At 40.0% G+C, this 24,613-nt stretch overlaps 1 protein-coding gene across 3 annotated transcripts in view; it reads left to right on the top strand.

Annotated features, from left to right (window-relative positions):
• Window positions 1–24,613, top strand: part of SH3KBP1 (SH3 domain containing kinase binding protein 1) — a 311,729-nt gene that overhangs the window by 117,699 nt on the left and 169,417 nt on the right. For all 3 annotated transcript variants that reach the window (XM_012784660.3, XM_012784664.3, XM_012784665.3), the window contains one exon: window positions 317–440. In XM_012784660.3, the coding sequence (XP_012640114.1) occupies window positions 317–440 (124 nt within the window). The remainder of the gene's footprint in view (window positions 1–316; window positions 441–24,613) is intronic.

Genomic DNA, 24,613 nt, shown 5'->3' with positions numbered 1-24,613 from the left:
AAAGGAAAACAGGCTGTCACTTAGAGTTGTGTGGTGGCTTTTATGTATCGCTCATTATGGTCACATGGAATGGCCATAGTCACATAAGGTCACCTCACCATACTGGATCTTATTTGATTTTATAGGACCAGCTGCTTCTCTAATGAATATAGGGAAAAAACTACTGAAATAGAGAAAATGCTGTTTTTAAAACATTACGTTATGCTCAGTTGGCATCACTGTAGTTCATTTTCAGAAAGATGAACCTTAATATAGTCAAAGAACCATTCTAAAATTTCTAACTACAATCTTGTTTTCCTTTTATCTGTCCTTACAGGAAATCAAGAAAGAGATGAAGAAAGATCCTCTCTCCAACAAAGCTCCAGAAAAGCCCATGCACGAAGTATCCAGTGGAAACTCTTTGCTGTCTTCTGAAACGATTTTAAGAACCAATAAGAGAGGTATGGAAAGTGAGAGAGTCACCCTCTCCGCATACAAACAAAAACTGGAAACTTCTAGGTGAACTGTGTCAAATTTTACATTGCTGAAAAGTTGAATAGAGTTTGCCCTTTTGGTTTTGGGTGTGAATTTTGGATACAAACACACACACACAGAGCAAGTAACTATAATAAGGGAACTAATAAAACATTTTTTTTTGACAACAGGAAAGTGGACTAAATTTGCGAATGATTTTTCTAGGGCTTTAGCTTTCGTTTTCGTTATCGATTTTTATGGATGAAAGGTGAATTTAGAGAATGCTATGGTGCAGGCCTTAGCTGTGCATGTCTGACCACACTGTCCTTTTAATTTAAGACAAACTTTACCGGGATCATCTTTCTCTCGAACTGCCAGGCTCCCTAACCCAGACCCTGCCTCTCTGGGTTTATGAGGCAGAATATGCAGAGATATAGCCAGTGCATGCGTCAAACAGGAGACCTTTAACAATCTCGTTTTCTCTCTTTTGAGACCTCAAGGCAGATTTCCAGGTATCAGCTTGTTGGAGTGTTTTTGCCACTGTCCCACCTTGGCTATGACCATTGCTGTTTGAAATGATGCAGGGAGAATAGAAGGCTGCAGAGATGACCCTACTCAATTTTATACTGTGGGAAATACTAGGTTCCCTCAGTGTTTCCTGACTCCAAGCCAGGGCACACGCCAAGTGCACTTATTACTTCCTCAAAGAGGAATAGAGAGGTGTTCCAAAGCAGGGGCAGGAACTGTGTTTGCAGTGGGTTCCATGGACAAGAAAAAAGGAGGCAAGTTTACACAAGCATGGGAAAGAAGGACAGCTCATCTTTCATAAAATTTAGACAGCATGAGAATTTGTCCAGTAAACTGCCCATTGATCCTAGCGCCCGATCCATTAGGCTTTGTGTCTCTCTTCCTTCCTGCCTTTTCCTCTGCTGCCTCCAGCTGCCCTGGGTTACATGTCCCTTTTTGAATTATTCAGATGAAATATTGGCTGGAGGCCCATGTTGGTTAGCAGCTATAGGATTTTCTTTCTTTTCACATGTATTTTTAAAACCCCATCCTACCAAAGCAGGGGATTTCCCATTTTAAGAATTGAGCCTATTTTGCTGTAAAACTGCAGTCTTCCCCAAATGTGCCTCCTGCTTTCTTGCAAATAAGCTCCCAAACTCCTGAGACTTGCACTCATTGGATTTGGAGAGCTGGAGTTTGGTGGGTCTCTCTGCATTTCCAAGCCACCCTGGCTGGCCCGAGCCCTCTGGTCAGCAGACACTCAGCAGTTGAATACACGTTGACCAGCGACAAAGGCCTCTCCGGCCAGCCCTGTTTTTGTAAAGTCAAGAAGAGATTTAAGGTAATTAACAAATTTCACAAGAGAAGGAATTAATTAAGGTAAGGAATTAAGGTAATTATCTGGATGCGTTCAGTAAAATTACCTGAGAAACTTTAAATCAACGAAGGAATAGAACTTTTCAGATAATTGTCTCTTTACAACTGAAAATCTGGCCTTTGAGTTCCCCTGTGGAATTTTTCATTCACCAAAAAATGGAATGAGAAGGGGGCGGCTGACTGACTGAAGTTCCTTTTTTAAGCTTTCTGCCTTAGGCTGGCAGCCTGGTTATGACCAACCTTTTACTCTTAGGCATTTTATACACTGGATCTGCTGGTGGCCGTGAGAGCCGAGTACATGGAGGCTTTCTGTAAATATGAACCACGTAACAAGCCATCTTCATTCTGTCCCAGGCTTCACCCTGACCCCCTGGGTCACCTGGGCTGAACATAAATTTCCTGTTGAAGGGAAGCATTGTGTATCAAGACCAGTGCTGCCTCTGGCCCTCCCCCACCCATCAAGACTAACAGTATTCTACTACTCCTTATAATAAACAGCGGGGGTAGATTGATTGGCCTTGTCAGGCCAGATAAATAGTTCATTGTACTGAGCTCAAAAGCTACATTTTTTTCCCACCCAAAATCAATGAAAAAACACTTTTTTTCCCTTAAAACAAGGATCAGAGGCTAAATCTGTGGGATGATTCTAGTTACTTGTAAACATTTCCATCCAACCAATTTTTAAAGTTTTATGAGTTATCGTAAATGATTGAAGTTGAAGTCTTCCCCCTCCCCTTTGTTTCTGTCAAGCTTTGTCCCTAGCAACCTTTCAGATGCTGTGGTCTATTACTGTTGCTATGGCTGGTAGGGAGGGAAGTTGCTTTCAGGGTTTATTAACAGCTTGCTTTGATTCGCTAACATGGGATCCATCTTAGAGTATATGAGTCTACCTTGTGATTCAGTCTTGGACCCTGTGAGAATTTGCTAGAATTAACACAAGTTCTTTCCCTTCAACTTTATCAAAGATGAGGTGACTATTTTCTTCATATGGGCCTTATCATTTGATATGGGCTTGGAATTGGTTTAATAAAGACAGTTTGAAGTCTCTTTGTATTATGGGTCTGAAACTGAACCACTTTTCACTGGGTCCTGAACTTGAGATAGGCTTAGCTGAAGAAGTTTGCCCACTTGTGTCCAGCTGTTTTTGCACCTGGTGACATGCCTCACTTTGCCGCAGTTGCAACCAGGTTGTAGTATCTCACAGTCTGGGGTGAGCTCACCCTCCCTAGGCACTTGCAGAAGGTCAGAAGATACCTTGGGTTTGAAGGAAGCTATTCATAGCCTTGAGAAAAGGCCAGGACTGTGGAAATGTTAGTTTGGGGACTGATTAGTTTCAGTTTTCAGCTTTAACCCTTGTCAATTTCTACAGAGTTGATTTAGGGAGGTACTGGAATAATGACTCCTTGGGCTTTTCATTTGAGAAGACAATGTGACCGAAATTAAGAGAGAAAGTAGAGCCTCCCAGCCTGCTTATCAGCCATCTGCTATACATCCCAGGCATTGGAACCTTAGGGACAATCGTGCCTTCTCTCACCTCTGGCCATTTCTCTGGTCTTTACCTGAGTCACAGTGAAACAGCTTCCTGTTTGAAACAAGCCTTTCCTGAGGAATAAGAAGTCATTTTTCATTTAAACTAGCAGCATAAATGTATATCCTAAAGTTATCAGACTCCAGTAGGTTGACAAATTACAGCCAGAAAATGTGAAAACTTTCCTTGGAGCCAAATGTCATTCTTAAGAACAGAAAAGAGTTGTCTGTTTTCTTCTGAGACCGATTTATTCTTTTGTTTCTTCTATCACTAAATCCATATTAGAGAAGGATGGCCCTCCTAAATCGAAACATTGATACGTAGAAAAATTTTTTGGGAAAACATTCAAATTGACATTTAGAAACAAAATTAAATAAAATGTTAGTTGTAACAGTTAATAGCAAATACTCCAAATATGTTCTTGAAAATAAACAGTGGACTTTGTCCATTTGAATATAGACTCTTTTCTACTTGAATTAAAAATGAATTAAAAATCATCTGATTTCATCTTTAGAGGGATTTCCTGACTAATTTTATCCATGTGATTGGTTAAGTATCCAGGCTGGAATTAATACCCTGCTGGCCTGTGTGAAGACCAGATTCAATTTCAAGGCTCTAGTTTGCACAGTTAGCAGACCACGTGGGGAAGATGTGTCTCTGCCCTCTCTGAACTCCTGCTGCCTGTAATTTTGGGCATTGTTCCTTCCTCGCTTTTTGGTGAACACCAATGAACATTCAATAGCACACAATTACTGCATACCTACTATGCACCTGGCCCTGTGCTTGATGCTGGGGCAGATATCAAGACTAGAAAATCACCAGCCAGTCCTGCCTGCAAGCAGCTCCAGGCTGTTGTGTCCCTTGGGAAATGTTGCCAAAGTGCTGCACGTTTTTTGATATCTTTTTGATGGCAAGGTGGGGGTATGTCTCTTATTTACTTCTGTCATTCTAAATGTGAAGCCACTCCGTGGGTTTCTGGTTGGCTTTATATGTCCTTGTTTCTATTTCCAGTTTATCATGAATTCAGTGTTTGGTAAGTCTCTATTGTATTTTGCAAACTTATTATTCTTTGCTATTATTACTGTTATGCTCTCCTGATATAAAATGTATTTTATAATCATCTTTTTAAGTCGCTCTGCTACTTTGGCATCTGCCTTTCCAAAGATAAACTGCTTTTACCATCTTTATTTAAGGTTTGTTGTTCATTTGCATTTTACTGCCCCTTCCAGAGATTAAAGCTGAAAGATCCGATGGTTTAAAAGATGTTATTTGTAACAGGTCTAGCTCTGATGCTATGAGGTGAGATCGTCCGTCCCACATGAGATTTAAGTTACAATGGGGGAGGATTGCTCTCTGAATTGGTATGTGGGTAGGACTTTGTAGAACATTCCTCTGTGGGCTCATTTCTGATGTGTTCAATCCTTCAGGCAGGTTTGATTCAAAAATTTTCCTTAACAGAAGGACCAACAGCTGCTCTGCCTCTGGTGACACACTGTTGCTTTAAAAGTTAGTGCAGAAGTTCTTCAGAATTCATTTTATGTGTAGATGGGTGCTACATACATGCCTTTCCACATTAACATGGGCCTTATGTTTGCCACACGGAAGGGCTCTCCGTTTCGGTCTGCTGCCTGTAGCTGTCAGAAGAATTTTACATAATGGCTATCTTTCTTCCCCTCATAGTGTCAACACTAGTCATTCCAATCCCTAAACAGATCTGACCAAGTGACCTTCCCTCCCTGTCCTCTTCCCTTGAAGGGGGTTTGAAGGGGATATTTATTTTTGAGGTGGGTGGGCTTTTATTTCTTTAGCTTTTACTTGGCTGTCCAGAATAGTATTTCTGAGGTATCTATTGGACTGGTTTGTGAGAATCTGGGTGAACATGTGATTGTGTGCACGTATGTGCAAACACACATGTGCTGGCATGGAATGCTTGTCATGGCTCCAAGGCAGTGGCATTGGATCTTGATAGGCTGTGGCCTCTATGTTGGAAATAAAACTGTAAGCAAAGGATGGAAAAAAAGTATGTCCTTAATAAAGCAAATGTCAACTGCTTTGGTTTTTCAGTGGTTTCTGGTTTAAGGTAGATGTGAGATCTGGGGGTTTGTAGAGATGAGACTTTTTTTTTTCCAAATTTCCTATTGGAGAAATAAAGGTGAATTCTCCTAGGTGAACTAGGAATCTGAAAAAGTGGCATTTTGAGGCAGGCTTTTCTTCCAGTTTCCAAATCACCTATTGACTTAACCTAAGGAGCTAGCTCTTATGGACTAACAGAAGATTAAGAGTTACAGAAGAAGGCATTTCTGTTGTGTGGAAGCTCTTGGCTATCACTTGAGCTGGCCTTTCCTGGGGGAAATGAAAATAAATCTGGCAAGCTGGCAGTGAACGGGGATGGATGTGATATATAGTCATTCAGTAATTATACGTCTGTGTGAGTGCATCTGCATATGCATCTACAGTCTTATTTTCCAGTAGGCCTTCATTTTCAAAAGCTTGAGAGTAAAGAGCCTTTAAAGAGGTCTTTTAAACTAACCGATCCCTGCCTGTGTTTCTGACAAGTCTTATTGGGAGTCCATGTTGACACCGGTGATTGACATTAGAGTGTTGTCCTTGTTCATGTTCTTATCTGAGCAGTACTGCCAGTTGAGCCTAGGGGTGGGGGTGGAGAAATGGGTGGAAGGAAGAAGCTATGTGGAGGGGTGTTGCAATCGTACATTCTCTATGCTTTTTTATGTGTGTGTCATTGACAAAACTGGTTTTTAGAAGTTTTCTTCTGTTATATCTCTCTGCTTTCTATCTTTGTGTCCTGGTTTCAAGGCATTAATACTTGAGTAATGAGCATTCCCCCCGGGATAGTGGCAGATCGAGATTCCCACTGCATTCCTGCTGGGTTTCCACCCATGTCCCAGATGATCTATGAATTGGGTTTGTGGTGGTGGCTCCACCTGGTGGCTCTCCTGGGAAGCTCCTCCTCTTGCCCACCTCCTTTTTTTTGGATTTTTTTTTCATTTCAAAATATTAAGGAGGTACAAATGTTTTAGTTACATGGATAGTTTTCATAATGCTTAAGTCAGGGCTACTAACTAGTCTGTCCATCATCTGAATAGTGTTCATTATACCTGTTATAGGTTTTTCCCCCTCCCCTTTTCCCCCTCCCCCCTTCTTGGTGTGTGTGTGTGTGTGTGTGTGTGTGTGTGTGTGTGTGTGTACACACACACCATGGAGTACTACTCAGCCGTAAAAAGAAATGAATTAATGTCCTTTGCAGCAATTTGGATGGAACTGGAGACCATTATCTTAAGTGAAGTATCTCAATAATGGAAAAACAAACTTCATTCCCTGTTGTTTCTTGTTGGGAGAAGACCATTATTTGAGGATGTCTTTGGTTCCTCTGACCAAAGGTCCCAGGGTTCACAATTGGTGCCATTCTATCTGCGACCCATGGTTTCTTCCATTACACACAGATTCTCTTTAGCCCCTTTCCTTTCTAGTCTAAGATTTGCTCATTGGATTCATAGAACCTGTTTCCTGATCCTTGTTTTGTCTGTGATATCTCCACTGACCAGGATTATTATTGATAAGCATTAGAAAAATGACTCCTGTAGGCATGACTCTAGGTATAGATATTAATTTGGATACAATAAAGAATCACACTAAAATCCCTATAGGTGAGCCTCATCTCCTCCTTAATAGTTCTAAATACCCTTAACTACATCTTCACTTCTTGTCGAACCTCTTTTTCCTCCAAGGAGCAATATTTTATTACGGATGTTGTTTTCAATTGCCAGCAGGTGGTAAAAATAAAAAGCCAGCTGACTGTTGGCTTCATTATTGTTTCATTATTGTTTGTAAATTATCTACAGGCAGCTCCTTATTGTCTGGGTGTGGGCTGCCCCCACTTGGTATGCCACTGGGCATAAGTATTTTTTGATAAATAAAAATGTCTTTTCTGTAATCTCACCAGTTTTTATTAGTTGATAATATTGCAGATGTGCCTTATTTTAGCTACATTGTGGGTTAGTCTGGGGACTTAATCACCATTTATAACTTTGTTTCTAAGGGAAAAAATGTGTTCAGGGTTCCAAATGATCTGCGTAGAGCATAATGCATGTGTAAGTCTGACTTCTTTGTTTTTTATGTTGCTGGCATGAATTCTTAATTACCTTTTAAAAGTCAGAGAGCCTGTGTAATTGGGGATGACTGAAGTTTGCTCAGGTTGTAGAGGAGTTTACAATTCAGAACAGAATGCTGGAACTGTACAAGCTCCATACAGTGTACCCGGCTCTGAGGATAGCCCTGGGTTCAATCACATTGCACCATCGTATATGCGGTGTTTATTTTCATGAGGCCTCAGTTCAACCTTACTGTGCCCAAGTTTGTCTATATGAGGCATGTTGTCAAAAGAAGCATTATTGTATGTCTCCTTCGACTAGAGAGGAAGCTGTGCAACAAGTGTGATATGCTCAGATAGTAACCAGGCCAGTATTTCCCAATGTGTGTTGTGCGGAATCATAGCCCTGCAAAATATTCCACGAAAGAGAGATGGGGAGAGAGACATACGCAAAGAGGGAGAGAAAATTGCCTTTCTGGTCAAATTTCAGCTATAGCTGCAGCACTAACAGCTGCTTAGAGATTGACAAGCACATTAGCATATTGCAGGCTCCCAGGTGCCCTATGTATGGTAAGAAGACCTGCTTATCTTTGATCGCGGGACCACATTTTACTGAATACTAGTTAGGACTCTACTTTGGGATGTGTTGGGCTTTGAGATGCAGGACCGGACCAGGAGTTCTCTAAGCATCTTTAAGATAATCTGCAGATTCTACATCGCATGGGGAATGTTAAAGTGAGTGAGTGGAGATGATGGTGCAGGGACTGAGAGAAATGACTGATGAGGCTTCTCAAGCCTGTGGCCATGAAAACATGAGTTAGACGATGCTAAGAGAACATTCCCTGAATCCGAAACTTGAAAGCGAGTCCTTTTGGTAGTTTATAAAGTGACGAGCTGAAAGGGAATTTTCTCTCTCATCATTTCTTGGGGCCTTGTGTTGAAGAGTGTCTCCCTGGGCCGGGTTTTGGCATGAGAAGTGGGCTGAGGGGGCCCGACGCAGTGACCAGTGAGGCCAGGTTGTTCAGATCTACCTGGAACTTGGATCAGGATTGAACCTGAGATTCCAGGGTGGTTTTTATAATGATGACAGGCCCCACACAGTCAAAACAGTCCCTTTGCCTTCTCTACCTGTTTTGATTAAAAGACAGGAAGTCTTAGCTTTTCTTGATACCATTAAAACTCTGAATGTATATAAAGAAGAGCTTTGTTCAGTCTCTCTCCCTACTAGTGCAAGAGGCTGCCATTTGAGTTCAGGTAATAAATCCACACATGGGGCCATGAGGAAAAACCACATCGCCTGCCTTTTTAGAGTTCTGGAATCACACAATTACTGAAGTGGCTGAGACTCCCTGATGCAGAGAGCCACTTACTGACATATCAAGCAAGAAGAGGACATGGACCCTCTGCCTGGGGCACCTGAAAGGACACCCCTTGGCTCTGGAGGACTGATCTTTGCTAAACCCCACATGGGAGTCTCCTTTTCAAAGAGAGATTTTTCTGGGTAGCAAGCTGGCAGATTAATGAAAGGTAATTAATGAGAGGTAGATGATATTTAAGTGCTGATTGTGTTTGTCACATTGTATGGGGACAGCAGCTGTACTCACTTGCAATAAGCTCTGGAAAAGGGGCATTTTCTTCTAATTATATCTATTGCTCTGTCGTCGTAGCCTGGTCCCCCTGTTGCCATGTGCAGCCTCAGCTTAGTCTTTGGTCTCTTGGCTTTGGGGGCTTGTGAAGCCTTTAGACTGTGGTGTCCAGACAATGAGGATATTTCATGGCCTACCTCCCTCACCCATGGTCAGGCTGACAGGGGACCCAGCTGCAGTGCCAGGTGGGCTGCCCTCATTGTTCCCACCAGGAAGGGAAAGAGACAACAGCCAGAAACTTCCCCTGCATGTGCCTGCATGCAAAAGAGCATTTGAGGAAGACTAGACGGCTTGTTCCATTTGTGTTTCTCTGGAGACATGAATAGGCTCAGTGGCAGAAGGGCCTTCCTTGTTGCAGGGACAATGGCTGTTGGGAGGCCCCAGACCCACTCCCACAGCACTTTCACAGCTTCTATGACATTTTGGACAAATTGCAAACTCTGTGTTTTTAAGTTCCTTATCCATAAAACAAGGAGACTACTCTCTTAATTCCCTCAGGGTAATTTCGAGGATACAAAGGAGTAAAGAGAATGGATTTTGAGATAGGGAGGTGGTAGAGTGAAGTAGGGTGGGGAGTCACTCACTGAATATAGTAGTAGTTGTTATTAAAAGTGGTAAACTGCTAGTGAGACCCCAGAGCATTGGGAAGAAATTAGAGATTTGTAGAAAATAATAAGTTATTGCTTCCACGAAGCAACCAGTGATCAGATGCACATGGAACATTCTCCAGGATGGACCATATGCTAGGCCATAGAAGAAGTCTCAATAGATTTGAAAGGATTAATATCATAAGAAGTATCTTCTCCAGCCACAATGGAATTAAATTAGAAACTGTCAACAGAAGGAAGTTGGAGAAATTTACAAATATGTAGAAATTAAACAACATGCTCCTAAATAATCAATGTGTCAAAGAAGAATTCACAAAGGAAATTATAAAATACTTTGAAATGAATGAAAATGAAACGTGACACACAAAAACATACTGCATGTAGCTAAAAGCTGTGCTTTGAGTGAAATTCACAGCCACAAATGCCTATATTCAAAAAGAAGACACATCTCATATTAACAGCCTAAATCTCTACCTTAAGAAACTAGAACAGAAGAACAAACTAAACCTAAAACAGGCAGAGAAAAGGAAATAATAAAGATTACAGTAGAAATAAGTGAGATATAGAATAGAAAAACAATATAGAAAATCAGTGAAACCAAAAGTTAGTCCTTTGAAATGGTCAACAAAATTGATAAACTTTAGTTACACTAATCAAGAAAAATGGAAAGAAAATTTAAATTACTATACGACGAATTAAAGAGTAAATACCACTACCAATCTTAAGAGAAATTAAAGGGATTATAAGGGTGTGCTATGAACAACTCATACATTGCTGGTGGGAATGTAAAACAGTATAGCCACTTTGGAAAAGTCTAGCAGTTCCTCAAACTGTTAAATACAGAGTTACCATGTGACTTAGCACTCCACACCCAAGAAAAATGAAAACATATATGTCTACACATAAATTGTGCACCAGTGTTCATAGTAGCATCATTCATAATAGCCAAAAAGAAGAAACAACCCAAATGTCCCTCAGTTGATGAATGGCTGAATGAAAATGTGGTATATCCACACGATGGAACATTATTGGGCCATAAAAAGGAATGAAGGACTGGCACACACTACAACGTGGATGTGCCTTGAAGACATCATGCTGAGTGAAAGAAGCCAGACACAAGAGACCACACACTGTATGATCTCATTTATATGAATGCCAGAATAAGCATATCCCTAGAGATAGAAAGTAGATTTGTGTTTTCCCAGAGCTGGGAGTGGGAATGGATAGTGACTGCTGATGGGAATGAGGTTTCTTTTTGGGGTGGTGGAAGTGTTCTACAATTAGGCTGCTGTGATGGTTGTACAATTCTGTAGATACATAAAAGCCATTTAATTAATGGGTGAAATTTATGGTATGTAAATTTTATCTCAATAAAGCTGTTAAAAAATACCACATCAATTGGTATTAAAATGCTGTGCCTCCCTGTCTGTCTCCTTGTCTTTTATATCCCTTACCAATATCCCCCCCCCACCCACAGGTGAGGACAAGATGTGTCATTCCATTTACTCTAGTCTTAAAAATTATATATTTCCCTGTGAAGCTTTATATTTTTCTTTATTCAATCAGTTGCCTAGGAGATAGTGAATCCGAGAGATCAAAATGACACTGTTTTGCAAGGGGTGACCTAAATATTAGATAATCAATTTGAAAAGGGTAGAGAGCTGACTGTAGCATCCCATTGTTCATTTCTTGAGGAAAAAATGAGATTCCTTGTAAATCAAAAGCCAAACCTCTTATATTCTAAATTCTGCACCTCACAGAGAGAGCCTCTGTTGGAAAGGAAAGAATCCACTTATGTTTCCAATTTTTCTTGCCATTGTCAATAACTCTGCATTGGCTATTTTCACGCATAAATCTTTATCCTCAGCTCTGATGATTTCTTTAGGAAAGATTCTTAGATGTGGAATTATTGGAAAAAAGCATGTGTATTTTTTTTATGGGACTTTGATTCATTATTATCAAATTGATTTCCTGAAGGGTTGCCCCCATCTGTACTACCACCAGAAGTGGTGAGACTGCTTCTTAGTGTTTTAAGCTTGAGTGGCTCTGATTAATAGAGTGCTCCAACAGTTTTTTTCTCCCATCATTTGATAGTCATCTTTGCTCCTTATATTGGCATCTTTATATTTTTCTTACTGGTTAGGGTACTAATCCTTTATCATTCGAGGCAAGTTTTGCTTCCTGGTTTGTTCGCTTTTCACTTTGTTTCTAATTGGTTTTGATGTGCAGAAATAGTACATTTTAATGTACATTATTAGTATGTCGATATTTTGTTTTTTTGTTTTTTTTTTTTTTTTACATGTCGATATTTTGTTGTGTGATTTTTCTGAATAAATTCTCGCCTAATTTTTCTCGTCTTTTATATACTGGCTTCACTTTTTACTTCAAATTTGTAATCTCCATGGAATTTTGATGTCTAGTATGAGGTTAGTATGCAAATTGATTTTTCTTTTGAAATAGCCACTTTTTCCAGAACCATTTGTTAAATAATCCAGCCCTTCCCTGTGAATTTGTGATACCTCATTTATCATGTTATATGATTATGTATATTAGGGTTTTTTGGTGGACTTTGAATTCTGTACCATTAATTTGACTATTCTTGCATCAATACAGTTAAGTATTGTGGCTTTATAATACATTTGAATATATAGTATGGCAAGATTTGGTCCTCGCTATAGCTCTTCATTTTCAAAACTGTTTTAGCTACTCTTATTTATTCTAAGATGATGCCATCAAGCTTTAAAAAAAATCCCATTTTTTTATTTGAATTTCATTAAAATTATAAGTCAGTATTGAACAATTGGCCTTTTTTTCTAACATTTTTGTTTGAAAGTTTTGTATTGTCATACAAGCCATCTTCATGAATAGTGTATAAATGAAACTTTTTCTCCCCCTCACTCCTTCCTAAACATCACAGTAGACTAATTCTTGCAAATTGAAACATATATCCCCTCTTGAATTCTAAACAGCTAATTCTAGGCATCCAGTGACCTGGGATATCACTCTTGTCAAGTGTGTTAGAGTTTTATTTGTGCAATCTTGCTTACATATCATGTTATTCCTAGATAGATAGTGGTTATTGTTGGCTTTTGTAAGTGGGATCTTTTCCTTCTCATATTTTTTTCTATTGCTGATACATAGAAGAATTTAACTTTTGAATGTTTCTCTTGCAATAGCCCTTTATGGAACACTGTAGTTAATTACAAATGTTCCCCTTTGATATGAAGAAAATTGTTGGTACTTACCAGTCACTAGCTTTCAGAAGATGGATGATATAATTTCAGTAGAAATTATAAAATGCTATATTTGAGCCAAGAACATTTTAGAAACATAAATTTCTTAACTTGTATAGAACTTTACAATGTGTATGTATACGTATATTTACATATGTGTATATATGCACATATAATGTGTGTCTTAAGGAATTTTGTATATATATGCATGTATACAATAGTTAGTATTATATATTTCTAAATAATGAGAAGAGAGGATTTTGAATGTTCTCACTACAAAGAAATGATAAATCCTTGAAGTGATGGATAAACTATTAATAAATACCCTGATTTGATCATAACATCACACCACACCCATAAGTATGTATAATTAGTATGTGTCAATTAAAGATAAAACTAAACAGTGGACATAGATGAACCTTAAAAAACTCAAAAGCTCATTTTCATAAGTTTATATTATGAAAACAACTTTTTGTTTCGTTTTTCAAATATAAAATTATATTAAATTTAAAAAGCCCTAGTGAATGGCTGATCTTACATGACTATTTATGGATACTTGTGGCTGCACTTCATTCTGTTAATGCACTTTTATTCTTTGAGTTTTGTACATGTTAAGGTTCTGATTTTATTTACTAGATTATAAGCTCTGCAAAGGAAGAAGCCATGTCTTAGTCATCTTGGAGCTAACTTTAATTGTTGAATGGAAGTATGTAATACACCCTAACCCATCTTTAAAACAAGTTAAGGAAAACTACCAGAGGGAGAACAAGCTTATTAAGTTGTATTTTTAAGGAGAAGTTGTTCAAATTCTGTGATTCGGAGAAGTTGTCTTTGGTTACTGAATGCTGAGAGAGGAGACTTATTAAGCATCTGTTTTTCAAAGTGGATCATGAGAATAAGTACTGAACCTATTTGGCCTGAAAATGGGCAGTTAGTAGAGAGTGAGAAGGCAAAATACAGTTTCAAAGGAGGAAATTTGAACTAGATCTTATTTGAACTAGGTCTTAAGTAATGAGGTTGAGGATGGAGTTAAATTAGAAGGGTAGCTCTGTGCTAGAAGAGAAGGCACCTAAAGTTTTCACAATTACTTGCCTAACATGAGATGAGAGTAGGAGAATGTGTCCAGGGCAAGGGAAAGTTTTGATTTTATGTGATCATTTTACTCTGTATTTGATTTTATACCCTTATCCAAGGTTTTCCAAACGAAAGTGTATAGAGTTCAGTTTATTTTATATACAACAATGTGTACACTCTTTCCTTTTAATTGAAGTATATGGGCCATATACATGTTAAACACACAACTTAGGTGATGACTGACGATTGCTAGCTAACAAGGTTGAGAAGGGACTGGCATCTAGAATTTGCAATTCATCCCAATTTACCACGAATGATTCCTTCCTTTCTGGGCTTTTCCCTCTCTGATTGCTCATTATCATCATCATCAGGACCAGGGAGGGCAAGTTAAAATAGTAATTAAAAGGGTTAGTTGGACTATGTGATTGCGTGTCCATTTTACTTACTTGTTAGGAACCTAGTATTATGAATGATTAGTGATTAGTATTGTGGTGTTTTTTGTTTATGTTTTTTTTTGAGACAGGGTCTTGCTCTATTGCCTGAGTAGGAGTGCAGTGGCATCATCACAGCTCACTGCAGCCTCCAACTCCTGGGCTCAAGCGATCCTCCTGCCTCAGCCACCCAAGTAGCAGGGACAGGTGTGCACCACCATACCCAGCTAATTTATTTACATTTTGTAGAGATGGAGTCTCACTATTGCCCAGGCTGGTCTCCAACTTCTGGCCTCAAACAATCCTTTTGCCATGGCCTCCCAAAGTGCTGGGATTACAGGCATGAGCCACCAAGACTGGCCAGTGATTAGTATTGTTTTAAGATTTCAATTTAAGTGAAATCTGTCCGCTTAACTGCAGTTGTTGAAGATGCTGTAACACTGGAGCAGGGAAGTGACAATTACTGTTGGGAGTGGCCTGAGGAACCCTGTTCTCCCCTCCCTCCCTTACTCTCTCCTTGATGCTTTCCCCTCTCTGTCCCCTGAAGAATCCATTCTACAGTACTGTCATTCCTTGCAAAGGAAAATCAAATTTCCAGAATGTTTTGCCATTGAGTTTTCTCCTTATTATTTTTTAACCCTTTTCTAGGCCACATTATTTGAACACATTAAAGCAAACAAATGAACATAGCATTCTCAGTTATTTTTTTTAATATTTAGGGAAAAATGATACTAGTTGTTTTATGTTTGACTTGTAAAAAGCTTTAGAAGAACTCTTTGACAATATCTCTAGGACCAGTTTATTTCTTTTGAAGAAATTAACTTCCTTTGTAACTTTTGACTAAATCATTGAGGTTAAAGGTAAGACACCTGAAATTATGTGTGAAGAGGAAGAAGTCACCCAGTTACAATGTATGTGACACTATGTGGACAGGGATGAGAAAACCGGCACAAGCTAGAAATGGAAATTCTATATCTATTTCATACATATACATACACTTTAAAAAATCCACATTCTCCCTGCTAAGCTTTGGCTCTAGTGTTTTTCACAGAATTCGTATTCAATTCACATTACTGTTTAAGAGACTCCTTTCCTCCCTCCCTCCCTTCCCTCTTCCCTTTATTTCTTCATTCTTTCTCTAGCTCTCTCTCCATCCCTCTCTTCCTTACCCTCTAGGTTCCATCCCATTCTGGAGTGGGTCCCTTAGGTATGTATATACATATATGTGTATGTATTTAAGTGTCTTTAGTTCTTATTTACATTTGCACAGAGTTGATGAGAATAACATGGGCCATTGAAATCCAGGGATAACCCACAGAAACCATTTTGCAGTTTAACTATAAGACTTTTATTAGCAAGGCTTATATAGGATGCTATTTCACTGTTCTCACTCCCTGCTGGTCCTCTCAGGTGGAGGTGTTCATAAATTTAAAAATGACCAAACCTAGGGGGCAAGAAGGAAGAGAGGCAAGCATCAGTGGGGAGTTGTGTAGGATCGATCCCTCCCTCCCTCTAAATCTTCATAAATTATGAACTGTATTGATCCATTCACATTGATGTATGAACTCATTCTGCCAAAAGCCCAGGTTGAAGTGGAAAATGGAAAGTGATCATTTATTAGAGCTGATGACTGTCAGCTTTGTGCTGTAAGAAAACAAACAAAACCACAACAGGCCTGGATGGCCTCCCTTTCAACCCTAAGATTACATGGCCAGAGGCAGATGGGCCTGGAGGTAACCAGCAAGACTTGATAATAGATGACAAATATCCTGTCCATTTCCAGTGGCTTCCAACTAGGCTCTTGATTCCTTGAGGCTGCAAAACCATTTATATGCCTTTATCCCCCTCATACTTCTGTCCAGGATGACTCAGACCTTCATTTGATGACACGTGAGGCATCCAGATAATTCTTAGCTCTATACCAGCCATTATCAGTCTTGGGAAGTTAATTTCACCTCTCTAAGCATCAGTTTCTTCATCTGCCAGTTGGAAGGTTGATTGAGAAATTTCTAGTAATCTGGGGCCCTTTTCTGAAAGTTTTTGTTCCTCTCTTGTTCCTATCCTGTTCCATCAGGACATAACTAGTTCTTCAGCTCAGGGTCATGGTACTGTTTATGTAGCGTTCTCAAAGCATTTCAACCTATTTGCCCTCATTTGGCTATTATGCCTTTTGAAATGTTGAAAAGCTTGAAGATCCCACCTCTCTCTTTGTAAACTCTTTCCAGGGTCCCCAGGAAAGAATATTGGGGTCTGCTCTACATACTATCGACAGCCTATTCTAGCTCCTGCAGCCAACAAACATTTGTTGAACAAATCAGGTTCCCATATGACCTGTCAGAAACTTCTGAAAAGCTTTAGAGGATTCTGGCTCTTTGTTGGGAAAGCCCCATGGTGATTTTGTTGAGTAAGGAAGTTATAAAAGCGTTTCTGTCTTTGGTAAATCACCTATTGTCGCCTACTTCACAGCAGCATGGGTTTCCTCCAATCTTTTTTCAGCTCGGTTGCATGGATTGGGCAGGTGGTGAGATGCGCATTCACTTGGCATTCAGCTCAGCCTGCATCAGAATGCAACTTGAGCATCCCAGATTCAAAAAACCCAAATCTGAAATGCTCCAAAATCTGAAGCTTTTCAAGTGTTGACACGACATTCAAAGGAAGTGCTCATTGCCATCTGAAACTTCTGGTCCTAAGCATTTCAGATAAGGGATACTCAACTTGTACTACCTCTTCCACAGCCGTTGGCATATCATCTCCATGTTTATTTCAATGGGTGTGGAATAAAATCATTTATGGTAAATTGTGTTGAATTGCAAATTCTAGGTGCCAATCCCTTCTTAAACTTGTTAGATGATGGCTGAAGATTGCTACCTAAGTGATGTGTTTATTTTGGCATGTTTAATATTTCAAAATGAGGTTTTAATAAAGTCCCATGAAAAGGATCAAGAAGGGACTCAAAAAGGTATTTGTGCACCCATGTACAGAGCTGCATTATTGACAATAGCCAAAAAGTGTAAGCAACCCAAGTGTCCGTCAAAGATGAATGGATAAACAAATGTGGTATATACATATAATGGAATATCACTCAGCCTTAAAAAGAAAGAAAATTCTGACACATGCTACAATATGGATGAACCTTGAGGACATTATGTTAAGTGAAATAAGCTAGTCACAAAAGGACAAATACTGTATGATTCTATATGAATGAGGTACCTAGAGTAGTTAAATTCGTAGAGACAAAGTGGAATGGTGGTTGCCAGGGGCTGGGAGAGGGAGAATGGGGAGTTATTTTTAAGGCTGAGGAATTTGTTTTGGAGATGAAAAGTATTCTGGAGATGGATGGTAGTGATGATTGCACAATAGTGTAAATGTACTTAATGCCACTGAACTTAAATGGTTATAATGGTAAATTTTATGATATATATATATATGTGTGTGTGTGTGTGTAAATATATATATATTTTTTACCACAATGAAAAAGGGATCAAGAATAAATAATGACAAATATTCAACACCCTTCTACCTACCACCAGCTATGGAATTTTATGAATTAGCAGTTACAGTTGTCATGTATGTTATCCTATCTCAATTGCATTGTGTGTGTTTTGAGAAGGACGACTTGAGTAAGAGAATATGAAGAGCTTTTCTTCTATTTTATTTTCTATTTGTATTTGTTAGCTAAAGTGAACTACAGGTAGGATATTAATAACCTTTTCCTACCTTTTAAAATTAGTGTTTGTAGAAATGTCTAAAAAGAAATCCTTCTAGCAACTTCTTTTTCCCCATCGGGCCCTGATGAATATGGAGACGAAGTTAAGGATGATAAAACTTAACTTCCCTATAGTGCCTCTGTATTTTACCCTCTTGCCCTGCTCTACCCCTTTCTCTATTATATTTTGTTGACTCTTCCAACTTCTTAATTGTAAGCTGTTTCTGTGGTTCTGTCATGGCATTTTCTATTTTGTCTACTAGCTCCTGGGCTCAGCCAATGCTGTGCAGCTCACAACCCCCAAAAGCCAACCTCTCGGCTGGCCTGCCTCTTGCTTCCCTTACCACTCACTTCCACTTTCAGACATTAGTGCTGGTTTCTGGTCTCTCAGCTGCAAGTCACAGACACCCTGGTTCCACTTGGCTTAGGTCGTGAGGAAGTGCCTGTCTTGCACAACAGGAAGTCCACAGGCAGGGCAGGCTCCTTAAGGCCAAGGTTTCCTGTCTGTGCCTTGCTGCTCCATGCTATGGCCAGCAAGTAGAATGATGATGGGCTTCCCAGTTTACATCCAGCGGGGAAGGGGAGGGGACTTCATTTAGATGCCCTGGGCAGACCCACCTTTGTCTCACATTGTGCCATCCCGGCTTAGGACTGCCTGCCCATTCCTGACCCATGTCTGGTGGCCTGTGGTAGACAGGAGGCAATAGCTGTGTTCTCAACTGGCCCCACATGGTTGAGCAGCCGTAGGTTTTCCATACTGCCATGTTCCTGTTGCTTCTGTGCTCTGCATTTTGGTTGGTACTGTTACCAACCTTCACTTCCTCCCATCAACACTACTGGGTCATTTTTAACTCCTCCTTTTCCATCATCCCCTAACTTATGTATGTGATGTTCTTTCCTTTATGAGATCATTACTAAAGGCTCGTTCTCGGCTGGGCTGTGGACTAGACTGTAGTAATCCCCAAGGAGGGCAGCTGAGTTCCTGCTTAGAAGTGCCTTGGATTTGAAAACCAGACAGTCCCTGGGCAGTATGGGCAGGGTAAAGAAAGCATCACACTGATATTTCAACCTTAGCAATGTCTCTTGTTCTTCCTTTAGAGAAAAAAAAAAAATCTTCCCTGGTCTCTGATTTGGACCCTTATCACTTCTTCCTACGAACTGGAGGTTAGCAAACTATAGCCCATGGGCCAAATCTGGCACCGCCTGTTTTTGTAAATAAAGTTTTATTGGCACACAGCCACATGCGTTCATTTACGTATTGTCTGTGGCTGCTTGTGCACTACAACAGCAGAGCTGAGTGGGTTGCCACAGAGGCCCTGTGGCCCACAGAGCCTGAAATATTTACCCTCTGGCCCTTTACAGAAGAAGTTTGCTGACCCCTGCTGTAGACCAGTAGAAAAACCCAATTCTTGCCCTTTAGGAAATTTCATCCTTCAAAAGGACACTGACTTATGTGTAATATATAGAAAACTTTATAATAAAACCCATTCAGGTAAAGACATGCAAGTGCTGAAAAAAACAAAAGTTAATATTACTGGGAAGATTAATGCTTATTTATTTTTTTCTACTGTCTCTATTTTTCTCTGCTGTTCCTTTTTCTCTTCCACAAATGAATGTATTCACTTTTTTACCTCAAGACTTCTAGATTGACACTCTAGATTTGCAGCTTCTAAATGTACAGTTTTTTATTACACTCGGTTCCCTCCTTTGGAGGAGGAGATTAAAGAAGCAGATCAGTTTGGAAAATGAAAAGTCTGAATGTGAGATACCCTTTTTTAAAAAAATTCACCTTTGTGCCTTCTTGTACTTACAAGGAAAGTAGGATTCGTTTAAATAAATGAGAAACGTCTTTATTTTTTTTTGACAAATAGATAACATGTGCATAACTAGGAGAGGGGGGAGTCTGCTTAAAATCTTCCCTTGCAAATAGCCCAGTCCCTTTTCCTGCACTGCTCATTTGCTTGGAAATCTGCCCTTTCCTGAATGGTCCTCCCCCGCTTGGCGACAAAACCATTTGCAGCCCCTGTAGGCAGCCCACCATTCGGATTTGTTTTGTTTTTCTGATCTGCACACAATCATCTGCTCAGTAAGGCAGCTTTTGTGCTATTGGGTTGTTTACACCTCCCTGCTCTTTAAAAGAATTTTTCAGTTGAACATTTTTTTTAGACTCACTCTGTTTTCTTATAAAAATAATACATGTTTAGTGTAAAAAAATGAATAAAGGGAAGTCATGGTAGAGAGAGTCATGTCAAATCCCTTCCCCTAGTCATATTCCCCAGAAGAGACCTGGTTCATGGGCATCTCTAAGATCTGTGCGTGTAGACATTAGGAGGAAATATAAGTGGATGCAGGTATTCATTAGGCCACACACACCAAAAAACAATTTTATATGGTACAACCTAACCCAAGCACACAGTGATACATACAACTTGGTATTATTTTAAACACAGATGGGATCATGCTGTTTGGGCTGTATTGCCATTTTTATATTAGGTTGATGAGGATCTTGGAAATCTTGCCATATCAGTTCCTTTAGAGCCACACCTCTCTTTAGCAGTCTGTGTGGAAATATACCTATGGCTTATTTACCAGTTCCCTAATTGAAGGACATTTAGGATGATTCTGGTTTTTCACTATTCTGAATAACGTAGCCATGAGCGTTATGCATGTATCTTTGCACGTTTCATGTGAGTTACTTAGAATATAATTTCCTAAAAGTGGAATTTTTGTCTTTTTTTTTGAAGAACTAGTCAGATGCCTCCGGTCTCAGCTGGACTTGCTTGACCTTAGGGTCCTTCATCCTCTAGTGATACTGCAGATATGGGACCTCAGTGGAAGTCAGGCAGCCCCTCTAGGCAGATCCTGTGCTGTTAAAAACATTGGCATAAACTTTCCTCCCTCCGTGGAACATTTATGTGCTTGCTGCCCAGCAGGCACTGGAAACACACACAAGGCGCAGCTCACTAAGGCTAGGGGCAAGGGATGTGTATGAAGCCATGTGAGTACATGAAGCCCTAGTGATCTCTTTATCCCTGAGGGGGAAAAAACCTGTGGTGCTTTCCAGAACCTCAATAGCTAGAAAAAGGAGAGAAAAATAGGGCTAGGGTGTGGGGGGTGGTGAGGCCATGGCAGGTGACAGCCTGCAAATTAGCTGTGCTGGCCTCCCTGCAGGGAGCACGGGCATTGAGCTCAGCTCAGCCAAGGCGCCAGATGACAGAGCGGGGCTCTAGCCAGCCACTGACCCAAGTAATAAGAGGGCACTTGGCAAGCAGCCTCGTGAACACTGTGCCACGTGGCCGTTTGTGGATCAGGACTTGTGAAGCTGCCCAATGTGGTTCTTTTGTTATGATGTGTTGCTCCAAAGCCTATGAAACATTCCAATGAACAGAGTCCAATTGTCGTGTTTACTGGTTTGTTATGGATAAATAATTTCCCCGTGCACCTTGGTGTTTCTTTGAAAACTATAATCTTGAATGTAGGGATTAGGGGTTCTTAACTTTTTTTTTAAATTGCCATGGAACCCATTTGCCACTCAGACTCCTTTTCAAAATAATGTTGGTAAATGAATAAAATAAAGTCCATAGGATTACAAAGGAAACCAATTATATTGAAATAGTTATCAAAATATTGCAAAATTGTAAGTAATACTCTTCAATGATGTGTTAAATAGCAACATCCAGCAGTGAGTCTAGAAGCAATCATAATTTTGAAGTAGGGATGAGTATAAATGATATTTCAAGATAACACCAACTGTGAAATGAAAATATCTATCCATGTACTGAAAAATAAATAAAATTCACAGGTTCTGCTAATATCAGTGTGGTTTGTTGTCTAAATTCACAGTGGAAATAAAGACCAAGTTTCAGATACATGATAGTAAAAGCTGTATTTTTTTCTTCCCAACCAAGTTTAGATCCACAGAATTCTATCCACAGACCTTAATTAAGACCTCTCTTTAAAGGGTTTAGCCTTTTACATACTGAAGAATGAATTGCAGGGATATAAACTCCCACTTGCATCAAGAAATGCATAAATACCTAGACTTTTCCCTCTCTTTATTCTGATAGGGATAAGAAGAGAAACTATTAAAAATGAGTCAAAATTTTAAAATATTTTGACTACCTACAGCAAAAATCACCCACCCCCCCAAAGAGAGACATATGTGGGATTTTCTGTCACTTTCTAAATCTGCCAGTACAGTGGCCATTTTTTGGTGCTCATTTTAAAAACTGGGAAACTCTAGATTTATTTATGATGGGTATCCCCCCCCCCAGAATTCTCTAAGAATAGGAGAGGACCCCAGATGAGGATCTTTAGGATTTTCTAGACTTTTGTCACAGTTCCTAAAATGTTTGTGCTCTTTCTCCCTCTCTCCCTCTTTCCCTTTCTTCTCCTTTCTCATTTCCTCCCCTCACCCCCTCATCCTGCTTCCTTCCTGTCCACCCCACCTTTGACTATAAAAGTTAGGCCTCTGATACATCCATTTGTCAGGAAAGTTTGAGAATGCCTTTAAAAATAGATATGTTAGAGGGAGTATGTTGGATAGGAGGGAGAAATCTTGTTTATGCTCAACAAATAACTTATATTTAGAATCTTCCTTCAATTTTTCCTTTGAAATTCTGTATTCTCATTTCACTTGAATGACTCTGCATGGAGCATTTAAAAGTAGATCAAACAAAACTCTATAAATATGTTGAGTTCTTTTGGGCATTTTGCCAAAATCAGCCTTGCAGTGAAAAGCAATGTGCTTTATGTATTGGATTTTCTCCTCTGAAAATTCAAACTCCCTCCCCCAGAGAGCTAGCTGCAGGGGCTGGGGAAGTCAGGCCAGGGACGCCTTGGGGAGGTGTCCCCTGGTATGCCCTGCTGTCTTTTGCCTCATTTGGATTGAGGGGCATGCTGAGAGGCCAAAGTCAATGCCTGGACCAGCCCGAGGACAGGGGAAAAGCAGAGGGACCTTTAGAGACACCCCTGACTTTATGTTTCAGTGTGATTCCTTTATCTCATTCTGATGAGAAGGGAAGGCTGGTGAAAAGAAAATTGTGGTTGAGCTGGTATAAATAATTAACAAAGCTGCCTTTTAATAGATTCCTGGATGTAAAACCAAATGGAAAAAAAAAAAAGTGAGTTTGGTTGGGAGAAAGCCCTCTTGTAAAGTAGGACCGATTTTGTATGTGAGAGCAGGGGTTGCAATGCTGGGTCTCTTGGGCCATGTGTCTCTTCTGTGTTGTGAGCCCAGGGTTCTCTGTATGTGCTTGAACGCCTTCAGTGTGGAGCATGTATCTATGAACAGTGAAATCAGAGCTCATGCGTCCTTTCAGATGGCTAATTCACTCTTTATAGAGTGATGATGGTTGAAGTGGAAGAGGTTGAGTTCTTCATGCCCGTGACAGCCAAATTACAGATGTGGCTTTTAAGGAAATATCAGATGACAGCATTAACAATGAAGATATCCATATGCAGCTCCTCTTTGCAGAAACTCAGTTTATTAAATGGCTGGCCCCTTTCTGTATTATGCTGGCAGTAGAAGTTTGATTTTTTTGTGTGTGTTGGGGGGAAGAGATTATATGTTAATTGACCAACTTCAAGACTGCTTTCAATGACTTCTTTAAACAAGGCATTAGACTCTGAAGTCTCTAGGGCTGGGGAGGGACTGGATCAGGGATTTTCTAGATATGTGGCACCTGGGTCCACATACTGATGGAGAGTGGGCATTTGTGATGAAATGGCACCATTGTAACCATGATGAGACATATGTGGGTTTTGGTAAGTGAATTGAATTGGTTGGAAAAGATGTTCAGGAAAGAGCTGAGAGGTGTTAGGGATGAAGGCATAGAGACAAATAGAAATTGATACTTACAGATAGGGGAAATTGAATGGAGGGAGGGCAGTGCTAGGGAAAAGATAGTTGCTAGGGGAACTTAGAGAAGGGGCCCCCATGGCTGAATGAGTGTGTATGTGCACACACACGCATGTGCCTGTGAGTGAGAGTGAGTGAGCAAGCTTGGAAGATGGACACCATGGGATTCTTCCACCTGGAGGAAGATGGCTCGGGCGGGGGGGGGGGGGGTCAGGCTAGGGAAAATGACCTTGGCATTGTCACTGATGGGACAGTGTGGCCTCCTCAGGGTTCTGTAACATCATCTGATCAGAATAATGACTAGTGTGGGCTCCACACCTGTAGCTCTGGGCTCACCCCTCCTCTTGTTTTTATGGATCAGCCATAGCCAGTAGTCATTAGTCATTGGGAGATCAGAACCCCTTGTCATTTAGCCCATCAAAAACACCTTTCTGCCTGATGTAATTGGTATTCATTTATATGTGGAATAGGAATTCACTTTACTATTCAGATCTTCAAAGCATGATCAGAAGGATAAGTTTCATAATGCAAGATAATTATTTTAATAGGCGACTGTGATATTAAAGAAAATGATTACAATGTA

Source organism: Microcebus murinus, chromosome X (genome assembly GCF_040939455.1).
Source record: "Microcebus murinus isolate Inina chromosome X, M.murinus_Inina_mat1.0, whole genome shotgun sequence".
Lineage (NCBI taxonomy): Eukaryota > Metazoa > Chordata > Mammalia > Primates > Cheirogaleidae > Microcebus > Microcebus murinus.
This window is presented reverse-complemented; position numbering and strand designations above follow the sequence as displayed.